This window comes from Misgurnus anguillicaudatus, chromosome 18, assembly GCF_027580225.2.
Source record: "Misgurnus anguillicaudatus chromosome 18, ASM2758022v2, whole genome shotgun sequence".
Classification (NCBI taxonomy): domain Eukaryota; kingdom Metazoa; phylum Chordata; class Actinopteri; order Cypriniformes; family Cobitidae; genus Misgurnus; species Misgurnus anguillicaudatus.
In genome coordinates, this window is record NC_073354.2 from 2,911,971 (window position 1) to 2,930,330 (window position 18,360).

The 18,360-nt window shown below is 38.1% G+C and overlaps 1 protein-coding gene across 3 annotated transcripts in view; it reads left to right on the forward strand.

Moving 5' to 3' along the window:
- Positions 1 to 852: 852 nt before the first annotated feature.
- Positions 853 to 18,360, forward strand: part of LOC141350433 (RAC-alpha serine/threonine-protein kinase) — a 39,727-nt gene continuing 22,219 nt past the window's right edge. The window contains exons 1-2 of one of the 3 annotated variants that reach the window (XM_073855531.1): positions 853 to 1,247; positions 13,457 to 13,553. In XM_073855531.1, coding sequence (XP_073711632.1) covers positions 13,508 to 13,553 — 46 coding nt within the window. In that variant the 5' untranslated portion in view covers positions 853 to 1,247; positions 13,457 to 13,507. Of the gene's footprint in view, positions 1,248 to 8,381; positions 8,542 to 13,456; positions 13,554 to 18,360 lie in introns of those variants that run through there. The other 2 variants (XM_073855534.1, XM_073855532.1) reach the window with 2 other exon arrangements.

An 18,360-nucleotide genomic window follows, 5' to 3' on the forward strand; every position in this document is an offset into this window, starting at 1 on the left:
TTCTCATTGAGCTTTACTGCCACCTCCTGCTCAGGAGTGGACGTTTTTGTGTGCAAACTTAATTGTATTGTTTTTATTATTCCATTCAATCAATTTTAATCAACGTAAGGATAATGTGATCATTCAACATTCAAACAAAATATTTTAATCCTACTTGATTAAATGATGTTTACACAAGGAATATAAATATTTTGTGTTGCATACATGTTTATTTTGTGTAATTTCAATTTTTTTCAGTGCATTTAAACTTTAGACTTAAAATTTTGATGTTAAATCCACTATTTTATTATATATATATATATATATATATATATATATATATATATATATATATATATATATATATATATATATATATATATATATATATATATATATATATATATATATATATATATATATATATATATATATATATATATATATATATATATATATATATATATATATATATTGTTATACAGTTCAATCACATCAGAACTGGTTAAATTGCTGGAAAATAAAGATTAATTCCTAATTTTTCTTTTTTAAGGGAAAAGTAATTATATCACAGTAACTAATTACTTAGAAACTAGTTACACCCAATACTGCGTGCAAGCATCCAGGCTAATCCAGGACCATTCCAGTTGGGAGGTCCAAAATGAACATATGATTATTATAAGGATTAGACATATTTTTAAATGAATATATTTTTAAATGAATATATATTTTAATATTTCAAAAAACAAAGAAACCTTCAGTTTTGAACATAAACAATCTCTATCTTCAAATATCCTGTGTTTCTGAAAGGTTTACGTCTATAATAATTATAATGATCAGTAAGTTTAAGCACTACCAGCCCTGTTCTTGTGTGGCTTTATAGGTGTGGATGAATTCAGGTTTTAAGTGATAGTGACCAACATCCTTTAATTGATAAGTTCCACCCTGACAGCTCTTTAAATTTATTTATATATATTTTACAATGTATTTGTAAGAGTGTAGGTCTCTTTAAGGAAATGTTAGGTCTGTTTAAGGAAATCTGACGTCACTGCGTGCGCAACTCATCGCCTCTAACTGCATCGCACTGAAATCTACGGAGGGAAAGCCGAACGAGACGAAGGATGATAAGCACATCAAGCTGGAGAGAGAGATTTTAGGTGCGGGACGTCTTCTGCAGGACCCACAACAACACTGATGGAAATAGGTTGCACGATAAGACGCAAAGAGGAAATTGTGAAATGAACCAAAGTCGCAACTAAAGTATTGGGGTAAGATCTGTACAGTATATGCATATTGAGATGTATTCATTTCTTATGTGTGTCAAACGGCGAATTTCTAGTCAGACATGAAGCCGATAGGACGGACTAATTGATGTTTAGTATGCAAGGTAAAATTCATTATCTGGGCTGGTCTCAACATAAGGTGGTTTTCATTAGGCTTGGTCTTGGCTGTATGACTCTCGGGGTGCTTGAGTTTACTCAACTGTTGTTGTAAAATCGCGAGCGTAAACGAAAACGGCGATAAGAGAAGCTCCTCATCTGGCCAGAAGCTTTATCCTGTCATTTAAATAGCGAGCTTTTGGTCTGGTAAAACATTAAATACAGTAAGTTAGTGATGTCAACCTTAACACTCAAATTATTCAAACAGTGATAATACATTTCAATCTGGATAGGAACGTGGTCGTGTACAGTAGTGAAACAAGGGTTTTTACCAATGTGTTTGGCTCTTAAAAGCTTTAAACCTAACCGGCATACTGTAACAAATGTTTAATGTTTTTTCACTGAACTTTGTGTAATAATGTTGGACTCTGACATTGATCTTTTCTCACCTATCAAAATTACACATCTAATCAAATAGGCAAAAGCATTACATTATGATTTAGTAGTAATTGTCCATGTCACAAGTCACTGGTTTGATATGTTTATACAGTATTCTCTAATATTAAGTAAATTAATTGATAAACTGTAGTAAATACTATAGTTTTAATATTTACTACGGTAAGGTTCAAAAACACTGTAGTATCTATAATTGTACTATAGTTTGCTTTATGTGTGCTACAGTATTTTTTTTATGTTGTGAGATGTTGCACATCAGACATTTCTGTAAAAAATGATCTTTGTCTAAACATTTGCTGAAATTTGATTTTTTTTATTTTAAATAATGAATCAGTCCATGTCAAAGTGCCAGCTTGCTAGTTTAGAATGGTTATAGATGCTGCAACATCTTCTAAAGGAAGATAACTTATTTGATATATTAAAAGTCTAAAACCGATGCATTCAGTAATCAGAGATATCAGCCACAACCAGCAAATTTGTCCTTTTCAGAAATGTGAATTTACAGTGCTGTTTGTGTTGTGTTTGAAATATGTTGACAGACACAGACCACAATTTACAAATAGGAAGAAAACTCATTTTTTTTATTCACTTGCTTTGCAGTCACAGTTTCTGATGAATTTAGGCCTTAAACTTACAGAACCACTTGCCTTTAAAGGTGACATAGAATGATTGAACGGAGTATTTATCCTTGTTCTGTGATGTGACATGTAGACAAAAATGTTTTTGTTTGGGTCTGTAATGCCTTAGAAGCTTCCTAAAAACCTCTCTCAGATAGCTCTATTAGGGTGGGGGATTTTAAACAAGTGGTTTTGCACCTATTTGGCTCCCCCTACTGGCTTAACTTGCAATCTCATTACTGATTGGCTGACCTTGCTGCCACTCAAAAAATTTAGCCAATTATTTTAAAGTGGAGGGGCAGTTAGATGCCTGTGATGTCATAAGCATCAGTTTTTCAGATTGGGCCGTTTTCTGGCTGACATTTCTAAAAGAGGAATTTCTATGAGACTGAGATGTTTAGCATGTCTAGCACTTTTTGTATGTTCGTGAATGTGGGTAGACTACCATTACTCAACAAAGACAAGGTAAAAATGGTTTTTCTTTCTTTGTCCCCTTTAAATAAACTTGTGAGATTTAAATATGAAGCAAGTTTAAAAACTCATGACTAGTGAGGAAAACGCCTTGGATCAACACTTTAATCAAAGAAACCCCAACTTACCCTAAACTCAAACCCTAACCATTTTACCTCTCAAATTAGTGTGAAATAATAGTTTAAGAATTTTTTAATCCCCTAACCCACTCCTAAACCTTAAAGCAACACTATGAAGTTTTTCGACCTTTAAATAATGTCTCTAAAATTATTTCAGTGATAGAACAACTATTAACTGGACGAATTCTACTGCTGCTGCAACCTGAGCAGCCTCCTAGCTGCTACAAGCACAATCTGAAAGTCGCATGGTCGGGTAGAGCGCACGGCCCCACCCCTCCCCCTGCCTGCAGAAGAGTGTCTGATGCCAGGCACTGTTGCGCTTTTCAACCACATGGGGGAGGCAGAAGTCAATCTTACATGAAAAATACATAGTGTTGCTTTAATCTAACACACACCCTAATCCTGATCCTGCAATCTGATTGGTTAATGAAAATGTTGATCCAGGACAAACAATGGTGTTGATGTTGATCCAGGATCACATCCTACTTGGTGAAATTATGGAATGAATGTGAAACTCATCAGAACATCATCATGTGTTTGTGTCTGACTTGTCATGTCAAAATATGTGTTTGTTGCACCATGCGAACTAGTATGTGCATTGCGCATCATGTCAAAATATGTGCCTGCACAGACGCTTCATAAAGGTTTATGATAAAAGAGACGTTTGTGTTTGCTAGATACTCGCTTAATCTCATGTGTAAAATAGCCTGGCAAACACCAGACCAGTCTCATAGAGAATGAGACCTGGTCTGGGAACCATATGCTCATTTTCTCGTATTTGAGGCGTGGTTTACGAAATTCCCAGAGCCGTTTATTGTGCCCTACGAATGTCTATTAAATGCGTCTGTACGTAGCTCATAGCCAATCGTTTCAATTATACCAGATGACGTATGTAGAGCGACATCAATTCAAACGTAAACGACTTTTATCGGTTACGAGTGCACACAGCTGAAAGCTATGCAACTAATCCGGTAGCTGTATATTGATATTGAAAAGCAACACATTTTAGTGGCACTGTGACAACTACAGTACAGGCATAATGACAATATGATATTAATAAATACCACTTACCATTTATAAGTTAAATGGACTTTGTCGACGATGATGCCTAGCAGGTTGGTCCTATAAAACTTTGTGGTTATCATGTCTTGCCATATCCAAACATCTTTCTTGGATATGAAATTGTTTAACACCAAAAGTTGCTCTTTTTTAAATAAACTTGCATTCAAAACTACTTAGAACACTGTCATCGTCTTGCTGCCCCCTCCCTGTTCTGTGATTGGTTCTGTATTTCAGGGGCAAAAAAGGTCCATAGTTTCCATGCTAGACTTGCAGTGTGAATAAATTTGCGCAGGCACATACTGTATTTTGACATGACACGCAATGCAAATAGGTTCACACATATTTGACCTGATGAGCCACACACATGATACCCTGAACACATATTTTGTTATTCTGGCCGCCACTGGAAAAGTCAAAAGAAGGTAGTCTCAGCCTCAGACGTCACGCCCACAAACTGTTGGCTGAACGTCTGATGTTTTTCGTACACTTTTCTGGAAACCCTGTGAGAATGTTAAAGTCGTCTTTGATTGGTTGAAAAAAAACGGATTTCCAGGAGACGCGAGTGTCGCGATTAGTTTCGGTCCCTGGAAAACAAAGCTCTGACGTTCCATTGAGGAAGAGAATCAGTCGTGTTCACGTGGATAATAATGAGCAGTTATCATGATCAGCTAAACATTGGATTCTCAAAAATATGCAAAGTTCGCACCATAGACTCTCTAAAAGACGTCCCAGAGTTTTGCTTGAGGCAGTTAGTGGAGTCAAAAAGTTTGGTTCTCCTGAATTGCTTGTATGTGTTAAAAAGTGGAGAGATATGCTTCAAACAGACGTTTAACGGGATCGTCTCATTGGTGTGGCTGTTGATGAAGTGCACAACGTTGTCCTATGGTGAGTAATGTTGTTTATTTAGATGCTATTCGATTGCGGCTGGTTATTTCAATAACTGACTTGTTGCCAGCCGACTCGTTATTGTGGGGAGTCCGAAACGTGACGCTAGATGAAACAAACTGTGATTGGTTGTTTGACATGTTGGTCAAACAGCTCGTGGGCAGGCTTTGTCCAGAAAAAGCAGCGAAAAACACCAGACCTTCAGTATTGAAGGTCTGGCTACGCGAGACTAGTCAGAAGGTGACTGTATTGTGATGTGCCACACTATGATAAATATATTAAGGAGACAAAACCATTTTTTCATATTCGAAATTAAGGATGCACCATTACAAAATGTCCAAAATACTGAAAGTTTTTGCTTTTTACTCCTTAATTAAATAATTCAATTATTTTGTCAAGAAATCCTTGAGGTGCATCCTGTTGTCATTGTCACCCAATTTAAAATAATTACAAAGTATGCATTCTGTTGCGTTTTTCTTGCCCCTTTTGATTGCTAGGATATTATTCCCTGATCATTGGACGTTTTTTCAACAATTGGTCGATGCACGGCAATGTTCTGCTTATAAGTGGACACATTGATACATTCCTATAATTCATGCAGTTTAAAGCCCTTTTGTGCATCACAAATTTCTTCAGACAACCTGCAATGCTATTAAAATCATTTTTCGACTGAGAGCAGTCCAGTTACTGGTCGTTCCAACGCCCTTACATACATGTAACCATTTATCACAGTGTATGATTTATGCATTGCAGGTATGGATGTGCCCTTTTGTCTGGAATTGGACATTTGTATAATGTGGTGGTGACTGTTCGGTGTAATATACGCCTTACCAATAGACAATTACAATGTAGGAAACAGCCTTAATTATAAAGCCCTCAGTAATATAACAGGGACTGTCATTTGCCCTAAAGCTCAAAGTCAAGAAGTAATATTAGAATCACAATATGAAACAACCAAAACAAGATAATCCTTTAATATGTGCCTCCGTAAGTCCTGGGAATGTAAGTCCTGAGAACTAGCCGGCCGTGCCTTTTCTCACATTTGATAAATTCTTAATTATTAGGGAATTTAATTAATTTAGAAATGTTTTGGTCAGCGCCCACTTCTCAAAGGCTGTGCATTTGTTGAGAGAAGAAAGCGTGTCCTCCATTTTGGTCAATTCTTAAGGAAAACCTTCTCGTCCTCATGCTGAAAAATCTGGCAGTTCTCTCAAGGTGGTCCATTCTCAAGCAGGGGGATAGCGGTTGCTAAGGGACCAAACATAAAAACAAACAGACCTCTAAAAGCAGTAATTCAGCGCTGTGTTATTTTCCTAGAATAATTCAGAAGTTGTATCTGGAAAATAGTTTTATATTTGGTCTGGTAAATAATGTCCTCTAATTAGCACATAACATTAAGTGTTGGCTTCTATTCTGTCGGGACCAAGTGTGAATTGTAGAGAAATCACACTATGAGAGCTGAAAATATTGCTTTGTCTTTAAACTAGTTTCTTCAATCTTACCCTCTTATGAGCAGCGGCCACCATGCTACATGCAAATGTATTATACCACCAGGCAATGTAAGGTTTGTGTCATAGCTGCCATAAACTAGCAGTATTGTTCATGTTTCTGTAATGGTTAATCCAGCAGTGTGTTTAAGCTCTTTAGTCACAGTAATATTTCTAATGCTATTAATAGAATAATTGTTTTTCAAATTTACAGTTTTATAAGAAAGGCAGAAAAATAGTAAAGCTTTTTATTATTTTATTTTATTTAGATGTCCAAAAGGGTTGTAAATCGGATATCTTTTCATGATACAATATGATATCAATTCTCTTAAGCCCGGGATACACAGCAGGATTGCCATCCTACATGGGCCCTGACCCAAATGGTGCACTTCATGTGGACTTTCGGTCTCGTGGCCTTAAATTGCGCATGCTCGCTTAGTCTACGAGTCCGTAAGGTGTCCCATCTGTCATTTTTACGCTTTGAAGTGTGCTCATCAGCGCCTCCTTTGCCCCCTTGATGCAGTCTTCGGCGAAGCCCGCACTGCAGCAGGCTTCGCGCACTCTACCAACCCAGAAGTCCTATAAAAGAGAAATCAGACCAATCAGACGACGGAAGGAAGGAGTTCACACTAATTGGCAACTTCTATTCCTATTTCCGGCGTGACGCTCGAGTTTGTCCCAAAATACGACTTTGATGCACCCTCTTGGACTTTCGCCAAGGGTCCCTAGGGTCTGCACTACATGATGTCATCAAAGTGTGGACTCTGAGGAGGACCACAAGTCCGGAGTGTGCCATTTGGGACAGGGCCATGGAGTGTTTGGTACGACAAGCATAGACTGTACGATGATGAAACCTATTGAATCTTCCGACACACGTTAGCGCAACGTCATCAGCATGCGCTAATGGTAAATAAATACCGCTACATAGCTCGTAGCAGCAAACACACTGTGCGTTGATCATGCTGAATTTTTCTGACACTGTCAGAAAACTATTGTAGGCTATCTTTGGTCGCAAGACCGGGAAAACGGCCATAATCCTCTCCCACTGTACGACATAGCACTGATTATGAGCCACGATAAAAAAAATCACGACGATTGCTTCACGGTGGCAATCTTTCGTCTTGGACAGACAAAAATTGTGTAGTGTATCCTTGGCTTTAGTGTATCCTATACCTTAAAAAATACTATTTTAATTCAATCCAAATATCACTTACTAATTTATTCAGACAGCGTGCAACAGCAGACACACAGTTCTCTACGTCTGTCTTTTCGCTGCTAACACTTTTTTGGTGTTACATCGTAATCTGAAGCACAGGAAGACAGTATTATCAGTAATCGAAAATATGCAAAAATCTGCTTGATTTATGTCCTCTAAAATATGAAGAATGTGCCACCTGAAATTTGGGTATAAAAAATTTTCAGTTCAGTTTGACATTCCTCCCTTCTGTTTAAAATGATGAAACTCTTCTTCATGATGCTTGATGATTTTTGAGACAAATAGACAGGTGGTCTAATAAATGTGTTAAGCACTGTATGTTTAACAGCATATAACTCAACAAAGACAACCTTACTTGGCAAACGCATGTGTTGAGTTGCTAGTGTAAAACATGCCATTTAAACCCCCAAAATTGGGTTACTGATGCTTTTTTCTCCCTCACTTCCTATCTTTGAGCCACGAGCATGGGTATAAAATGTTGAATGAGGCGGGTGGCCTCAGTGGCCTCCCCGGGGGCTTTTTTTTCCTCACTCTTTCGCTTCATTCATGCCACGTGACCCCGCGTGAGGCCATTGAGTTCATATGGAGTACTGCAGTGAGCACAGGCTTGGCCGCCCGCCCACTTTTTTTAACTCTCTCTTTTTCTTCTGCAGCATGGCTGCTTTTGGGAGGGGCTGGGCTCGGAGACGAGCTGCAGTGGCAGCACCGGAGGCTGACAGTGTATCCGACACACATGATACTTGCCTGGTGTGTGTGTGTGTGTGTGTGTGTGTGTGTTTGAGAGTGTACTTGTGTGGGACAGACAGACAGATGGAAGCTAGTTGTGCCTGAGAGTTGTAGGTCTATGGTGTTTGCTTGGCATCGTTGCGAGTAAGTTCTTCTTTAGTGTGTATTCTCAATGATTATGCGATTGCATGTCGGGTAGCTTTTTGGACAGTTTCTCTGCTTGTGCATCGGTATCTCGGGGATGGTTGGATGTGTGTGCTCACGTGAGTGCTGGTGTCAGAAGGATACCTGCAGTTCAGAGGAGCTGATGTTTGGGCCAGAAGGCAGGGGGAGGTGCGGGTCACATAAGGTTGTTGTTCCAGACGGTTCTGAGGCTGGGGAGCGTTGCTCATTCTCACTGCATTCCAAGCAGCCAGAGGCTACGTTACTGTGGGGTGCATCAAGGGTGCAGGTTTCTATGGACAGACCTCAGAAATCTTGGTCAATAAATGCGCTTCCCTTATCTGTCAGTTCTAATTCTGCTTTTCAGTAGTTTACTAAAAATGCAATGTAAAATTTAGTAAAACTATTTATAAACACTCTTTTTTTTAAAAAGTGAAGCGTTGCTGGTAACTGGCATCTGTTGTGTTATGTATGCTGGTGTGCAGATGTTCTTGCCAGGCATTTTAACAAGCTTCAAGTTCAGTTGCCCTTTTAGCCCTATGTTAAAATAAAGGTAAAATAGTTTACCTTGACGTCTGAACCCCAAAACTTCTGTTAGCAATTACTTACCGTCATGTTATTTGAAACCAGTATAATTTCTTTTGGAGGGAAAAGAAATGTATTTAAAGATCAAAACTTTTAAAGCCTTTAATTGAGTAGCAGTTCATTATGACCAATTTTAATGCTTAATAATTTATCCAAAAAGTTTCGACATGTTTTGTACCAAAGTTTTATGTTGTGAATGGCATGGTTCTTTAGCATAAACAGTGGAATTAACATCATGACGTCTTTTATTTATTATTTGTTTGAGTGGGAAATGATTAGCAAGACAATTTGGGTGCATTTCAGATGATAAAGCAACACCAAAGAGTTTTTTAACCTTAAAATAACGTTTCCAAAAAAGTTTCAGTCGTTCATCCACTCGAAACAGGGTGAACGGCACTTTCACATTCGCTTTGCAGTCCTCTATCGGCCAAAACCGCACTAAAGAAGTTTCCAACCGTCGGGTCGCGGTCCTGTATTTCGAGTGCAAACTACAAAAACTTGCTTTACGCCAGTGGAGCATCCTGCAGGCCAGAGGTGGAAAAAGTAATAAAATATTGTACTCAAGTAAAAGTAAAGTTACTTTAATAATATTTTACTTAAGTAAAAGTAAAGTTACTGGTTTACTCAAGTAAAAGTAAAAAGTAAAAGTCAAAGTAAAAAGTTACTTTTTTTTACAGTGGGGAGAGGTGAGTATAGTTCAAAAACGACGAGGGAATATAAATCTCAAACTAGTTGTAGGAACATTTTTACAATTAAAGTGCAATAACAAAAAGTTAATAAAATAAAAAGCTTTTTAATGAAACATTTATGGAATGTCTGATGTCTAGACCTTTATTCTCTCTCTCTCTCTCTGCAATGTCTAATGACCTGCGCATTCTCGAGGACGTTCCTAAGTTGTGTTTGACTTGATGCGAAGCTGCTAGACCTCGTGCAAATGAGCGGTAAAAACCCGGTCTGCAATTTCGTACTCAAGAGCATGAATCCTACCTTTCATAGGAATGAAACAATTGCTTCGCGTCAGTAGAAGGTTGTCTCTTAAATATGGCCAGGGGTTTCTTTCATACGAATTGAATTGAGGGTCTGCTTTTGCACGCGCCTGTCTCGTCCGTCTCCATGGTTCATTTTGCGCGTTCCCCCACCCATCAATCAATCATCCATGGCACCTCTTTATCACCTTGCATTTTTTTTCAACTTTTTTTTTACTCAGTAACGGATATGATTTAAAATGTAGTGAAGTACAATACTTTAAACAAAACATACTTAAGTAAAAGTACAGAATAGATTTTAAAAACTACTCAATTACAGTAACGTAAGTAAATGTAATTTGTTACTTTCCACCTCTGCTGCAGGCTGTGGGTGTAGCATACTCGGCAGGTACATATAAAAGAAAGATACCATTACCTAGCATTCATGCAGCTTTTCAATTCTCATCAATCATGGTGGAGCCTGCAAAGAAAAGGAAGGGTTTCATTTCGAAGGAGGCGACGAAAAGAAAAGAAAAGTAGGCTAAATTATTTACGACAGTGCTAATGGACAATTCCGCTTCCAACCTGTAGGGGGAGCAAAGAGCAAAAACTCTTAAGTGTTGCTTTAAAGTAAGTTTGTTATATTTATCATTGTATTGAAATAATCCATCTAACCAGATATTGACATAATCTCCGGGTTCACAGAAGTCATACAAGAAAATGATATTTATCATATAATGATATTATGCTAAACTACCAGGGGTGCTCCTATCAATGTCGATCTCCACTAAAAATATGTGGCCGATCACTATTCTAAATCGGACAGCTGATATTATTTACAACTATTTCATGTACTACAGCTTTTGATCAGTAAGTCCTTATCAATCTGAAATCACTGTTAGTTTGACTCATTTATAACATGCATTTGAAAAAGCGACACTCGTCAAACATAATCATTATACATATTCTTTATTATAATAAAAATACCTGAAAAGGTTTGAAGAACAGCAATATAAATATATCCTTAAGCCATTTCCTGTAGCTGCGTGTCATAGCTGCGTGTGTATTGTTTTTTGTCTGAAGCGCATATTGAATTTCTGCACGAGAGCGCCCTCTGGCTTTTGGATGTGGCGGCATTTCACCGTAATTCATTGAGAAACATATCAAGCATTATCGGCCGATCGATCGGAGCATCCCTATGGACTACACCAGTAGCTGCTTACCAGTGGCGGCCGATGGCTTCTTTTTCGAGGGGCACACAATGCGAAGCTCATCGAAAGATGTGTTTGGCCCGTCATGTGTGTGGCTCGTCTTGTTAAAATATGTGTTTGGCACATCATGTAAACCTACGTGCTAGGGATGTCAATTTATGCAATTTCCCATATTCGATGATCATTTAAATTAACGATCAATCAATCGAATAATCGTTAACAGTAATAGTGCAATAAGCCTTCACTGCAGTGGCATATAGCCAATGACATAAAAGTGTGCATAAAAACGACAGCTTCCTCACGCGAATTAAAAGATTTTATTTTGTCTAAATAACATGCTAGTGGGATTGTAAAATGAGTCAATGTAGTTGTTGTTTTGATAAAATCATCAATTTAAACTTATCTCGTAATGAAATATAATGATTAATAGACACAGTGTATAACTCACATGGGCACTCTGCAACAGACGCATGAAAGTCCATGTCAAAATAACAGTTTTATTATCATCAAGTGTTATTTATCAAGTTGTTAACCTCGCTTTCCGAGTCGTTGATACGCTGTTTGCAATTATATCCAAGAAGCACACGAAGGGCACTTTTCTCGTCGTCACCTCAGCTTAGACGTACTTTCAGCAAAGATGCTTATATTACGGAGATGCCAACCTTCCATTAGAAAACACGCAGCACCTCGGCCAGTCAATATTGATGATCAGTGATATATGTTGCGGGCATTCAGGGTGTAACGTCAGTCAGTTACAGTTTACATTTGACAGTTTCTTGCCATAATTTAAGATTACATTTTAATCTGTTCATTAAAAACGGCTTCTGGTCTCCTTCTCTGTATAGCAGCGTTGCTATGCTAATCTTGCAGGCTTCCCCGAAGAGGGTCTTTGCTTTTTGAGTGTCCTAAACGTATTTTAATTTTCTGCGTCGGACCCTGTCAGATCCACTGCGGATGTAATTTCGTTGCGTTGGCAGCCAGCCAGCCTCGTCGCGCATGACGTTAAAAACCACATGCGTGTGCTTGGCATCGAGCATCGTTGTGATCATAGCTAGTAGTTTAACTTTTGCGCGCTAAATTCTTATCGACAATTAATTGAAGATCGATGGTTAACATCCCTACTATGTGCATCACGTGTCATGTCAAAAAACGTGCCTGCCACAGACGTTTCAAAGGGGTTTATGATTAAAAAGAGGCTTGCGTTTGCCAGATACTAGCTTAATCTCATATGTAATCAGAGCAGCAGGCACGTATTTTGACTTGACACATCATGCATGACGAGCCACACACATGAAACTCCGAACACATATTTTGAATTCGCGCCCCTTGGAAGAGAAGTCGCCTGTCGCCACTGCTGCTCACTATAGATAAATAAAAATTTGGATTACCAGGAACCAGATGCAACTAATAAACAAATGGAGTATTTCATGTATTATTGAGAATTAATAGACTTCACATACTAGCATAGGTATACAAAATCGTTCACCTGGGATGCCAGTTATACAGTTTAAAAGTCAGTGTAAAAAATAATGTGTCATTTATCATAATGCAATGCAAGACTGTCTGATACAATCTATTATAGTGGCCCTCCAATTTAGACTGCTTATAAATTCATTAAGAGAAACTGTGAGGTTTAAGATGCGCAGGACACAATAACCATCTCCTGTGGTTGTTTTTACATTCATTCATTTCTGTAGAGAGGACACATGTTTCCTGAGTGGGTGCTTGTCAGCTTTGTTGTAGGGGCTGCAGTGCTGTAACAGGGTCTTTGAAAGGTTGCAACTTCCTGCTTAGCTGGTTAAATCAAAACATTGTTTTTCACGGTGCTGTTTACCTCTTAAAGACCAGCTAAGATCAACCTGCAAACTTGTTGTTGTCCATGATGGTGAAGGCCTGTTGTTTGTTTGTTTGTTATGTTTATGTCTTGTTTTTCTATTGTCTATTCTCCTTCCTCAGTGAAATGGTTTAGTGGTGATTTTATTGCACATAGTTAAATTTTGCAATTGTTTAAAATGTCAAGGACGCTTTTTAAGAACAAAATGAAATTGGTATCCTGTGCGTTCAGGTCTATCGCTGCAGTTCGGTTTTGGTTTTGGTTTCTTTTATGCTAGACACCCTGTTTTCTATCTTCGACAGACCGCCTGATCTGCTGAATGTCCAGACGGAAGACATCAACCTGAAGACAACATGAGTGAAGTTCTCATCGTGAAAGAGGGATGGCTGCATAAGCGAGGTAAAGCTTCTTATTAGACTATAATAATGAAAACTAGCCAATATATTCTGCTTCTGTTATTACCTTTAGATCGTGTTGCCTATCAAAGTTCTTAGGGCATTCAGAGGACTATTCACTGAGAATGACCTTAACTGACTGTGTTGTTTAATTGCATGCATTGTCTGTATTATTTAGCATCCAATTTCCTAAAGGAATTATGCAAATTAGTTAACAGCACAAACGCAGCCAAACAAAGTGCCGAATGAAATTTGCATGACGCTGTTCCCAGCCTGGTTCTGGGATGATCTCAAAACTGGATTGCAATTCAATTTATATTGATAAAGAGGACATTTTTACTCGTTGTGATTAAATCTAATAGCCTATCACACAGCAGAAATAACTGCGATAACAGTCAGTCTGTAGTTTTGCTTGCACCATATGTAACCCTGCCTGTGGTAACTCAAACAAGTTTTGTAATTGACTGTTTTACACCTGAAGTCATTCTACAAAACTTGAACATTCTATTCAAATATTACATTGATATCTTTCATATTGATTGAGTAAAGTCATGTCATTGTATTGAAATCAATGTGAAGTCAACAATTGAAGATGGGGAAATTGTTGACAAATTACACGCAATGGTATGAGATGATGCACAGATTACCGTATTTTCCGGACTATAAGGCACACTTTTTTCCATAGTTTGGCTGGTCCTGCGACTTATAGTCAGGTGCGACTTATATGTCAAAATTTATTCATAAAAACGGCCAGAGATAACTTATTTCCTTACTTTTTCGTAACCAATATTGTTGCATCGTCACTCTCTCTGTCGCCACCAAGACTTTCTGCAGTGGTGCTCGTTTTTCCTCTGATTTTTGTGAAAATTCCTGCTCCAAATCCACCATGTAAACCGACTGTGTTTAGGTTTGCTGCTTTGTTATACGTCATGCGAGTGACTGCCAAACGCCGCAAATGAGGAGAATAGAGGAGAGAAACAACCGGGTCTGATTGGTGAATGAATAGGTTTGGTTTTACACTGTGTGGGTGTCAGCAAGTTTGACTGACATAACTTCTGGATTGTTGTAATGTAAATACGTGAAAACGTGAATGCAGCATCTGAATACAGGGAAATACTGTATATGCAAAAGAATCGCTGTCATTTACAAAGAGGATTGCATGTATGTATGAATCAAGATTGTGATTCTTTTTGCGATCAATCGTGGAGCCCTAGTTTGGAGTGAGTGAAAAACCATTGTTTAGTTGAATAACTTGCCTTTACAGATTAAATTTCTGTTCTTGGGCTTGGATTTTGTGAAATAATTTCTTAAATAAATGCGACTTATAGTCCAGTGCGACTTATATATGTTTTTTCCTCTTCATGATGCATTTTTTGACTGATGTGACTTATACTCCGGAGCGACTTATAGTCCGGAAAGTACGGGTATGTTGGGTGTTACATCAACCAATAAGATAAATCTGTTTTATCACCTGAAGAGGTACAGTACAAGTCCAGCGAGCACATCACAAGTAATGCTGGTGTGTTAACTTCTGCTGAACTTTGACTCTCACATTGGTTGGGGTTAGGATTAGATTTGGGGTGAGGTTAGGATTAGCTAATCATTCAGCAGTCTCAAAGAGAGTCATAAACTGGCATGGAGTAAAAAAACTGGCCCAAGATAATCCAGTTAGTGCTAGTAATGGTGCTGCACCTAAACAACAATTGTCCATAAAAGAGAGCAATGGGAAATTATAACAGGTTATGGTTCAAGTCAAATCTAATGTAAACAGTCGTTTCTCTTCAAATCAGATGACTGTCCACATTACCCTACATGTATTAAAGTGCCCATCTTATGACTGCTTTTCCACAAGTTAAATATGTGTATGAGTTCCATAAAGCATGTTTCAAAAGTTGTTTGCTTGAAATAGCTTGTAGGAAAAGATTTTTACCCATCTCTAGGAGCCTCTGTTTCAGGGCATTTCAGATTGTGCCGTTTTGAGCTAGTCATTACATATTTATGAGCTGCTGCTCCTTTGATCACGCCCCACTACTAACATCATGTGCTCGTGCATAGTGATATCGTGAGCAGTACAGACCATACTGTGTTATTTTATATATTATTATTATTAACGGTCTATGTTGCCAACAGACAAATCAAGCAGAAAAGTATCGCTAATAAGTAACGTTACACTACAGGAGAAGAAACTCATGACACACAATGATTCCAGAGTCAATTGTGATGTAACGTTAGCAGTCTCAACCATAAACTCATTTTCCCTGGACAATACTAACATATTCCCATTATAAAACATTTTCAAACGCATTATTTTCGCAAATTACAGAAATTAAGACCCAGTGGGGGATGTATACTGCTTGTGGACCGCATGCTAATTGCTAGAAGCTAACGGGAGGTCCGGACCGTAAAGTTATAAGAGGCTCGGGGGTTAGCCTCGTCAGAAAAGCCAGGGCGGTAAGGCCCGGTCTCGGTTAGTTTGGCAAAAAAACTTTTAGTTTGGCAAAGCACTATTACTTAGTTCTTGTAGAATTGTAAAATAAAGCCGTTAAATATTTTTTTAAACTTTCGAAACCACGCTGTAAACTATCTAGCCTGCAAAAATATCTATATAGCCTACTGCAGGGCTATTCAATTAGTTTGTCGTGGGGGCCAGTTCATAAAAAGTATCTTAAATGAGGGGCCGTAGATATAACAGTGATGATGACTAAATTTTTCTACATTTAAACATATTTATGTTGTATTTTGAAACTGCATAACAACAAAATCAGTGCATTGTACAATAGGCTTTTTCTACAAACATGTATTTTGAAACTGCATTCAACAACATAAGTGCATTGTTAGATGTCAAAGTAGGCTTTTTCTACATCCAGACATGTTCATATGTTGTATTTTAAAATTGCATAACAACATAAGTAAGATGCCCAAGTAAGCTTTATTCTACATTTAAATAGGTAAATAAGATCCATATCACACTCATTGAGAATTTAACTCATTTACTCACTTCAGTGCACATAACAAAAAGTTTATATGGAACAAAATTGTTTTATGCTGTTTTTTTGTCAAAAGCTAATTATTACAGTAGCCCTATTTAAACTACAACAGCCATCTTAATAATTGGCAAACAGTAGGCTACCTTCTAATAAACAGAATATGTTTTTAGATTTCGCAAGAGCAGTAAAATCAGGTGTATGTTTGTCAGCATGATACGCATAAAGTGATGAAGGTGCTGGCTGTGAGCGATGGGCGACTAACTGTTACTCGTTTTAATTGCATTCTTGTGTGAGAACGATGACTCGCATAATATTTGAGCCTTTGTCTGCTTTGAATTTTGGAGAAACTGCAGGATCTTTTTGTCTAGTTCACAAAATCGTTTCAACGAGTTTCCTTTATCTAACGTTAATGTCATTGTGGATAAGCATAAACATATCAGACAACAATTGTCGGAAAAGGCAGTGTTTTAAGCTGAAAATACAACAAATAAAGTTAAAACAACCATAGAGTCTGGTCTCTTAACTCACCACTGTCAGCTATCACGTCTTGAGACGCGGGCGCGAGCGGGGGAGGCGATCGCTTTGAACTTGTGGACCAAAGCGCGAATATAATCACGTGACACAGCTGCTCGCACCAGTCACGTGACTCGCACTCTGCAGCTCATGCTGCATGAAACAGACGCACGCGCATCAACTCGTAACTGTACGGCCCGTTGTCTAACTTACTACATTTATTTTAGAGATTTTACAGACTACATAAAGGGCCGGATCAAATTACCTTGGGGGGTGGGTTTGGCCCGCGGGCCGCCAATTGAATAGCCCTGGCCTACTGTTTACAAACAATTTTAACATCACTAAGTTATACATTTAAAAGGTATAATTTACGGGATTAGCATCGATGTATGATCTCTGTTTTGAGATACAGATGCTCTAGCGTCATAAATGTAGTATTTTGTGACAGAAGATGACAACATGCAAAATATAACGCGACTTCTTACCTTTTGTGTTGATACAACGATCGCAAATCAAATCCAGTCTGTTTCAGATGTTTGAATGATCCATGAAAGTCCAATAAAATACATCCAATGACCATTTTTGTCCACAAATGCGTATAATCCGTGAAATATAGATACATAGTCTGTTGTTTACATCAGATTTCGCATGAAGGTCTTATCGCCTACAATCTGATGACTATTTGCGTCGTAACACACTGTATATAAGATTACTCTGGGTTCCAATAACCACGCGTTAAAACGTTGTTTTTAAAAGTAGGCGGGAGTATAATCCATAATATCCAAATAGCGTTGTTATTTCAGTGAGACATGATAACAACACAGAGGGTATCAGCGAAGAAGTGACTGACTGCTCTGTGCTCTCTCTAGCTACCTGGTGGGTGGAGACCTGCGAGTGGGGTGGTGGGCGGGAAAATTCAAACTGAATGTGACGAAACGGCTAGTTACGTCACAACGGAGCTGAGTTTGAACTCGCGCAATCTGAGACTCAAGGCAGAGGACATTCAGAAACCTGTATCTCACTCAAAACAGCATGGATGGATTTTTTTCCAAATTTGTATGCGTGTGGAAGCATCAGAGACACAAAATAACATCCCAAAACCCAGAAAAAGTTAGTTTTTCATAATATGGGAACTTTAACTGTTTAATTGTTGCATTTCTGTGACTATTTGGGTGTCTGTGACATAAAATAAACTATATGCTTAATGTTTAAATAGCTGTCTGTGTGAATGAATGCCTCTCGCAGAAGCGAATGTGTGGCTTCATCGCTTGTTCTTTAATCATAATCATACACCATATAAAGTGTTCATGT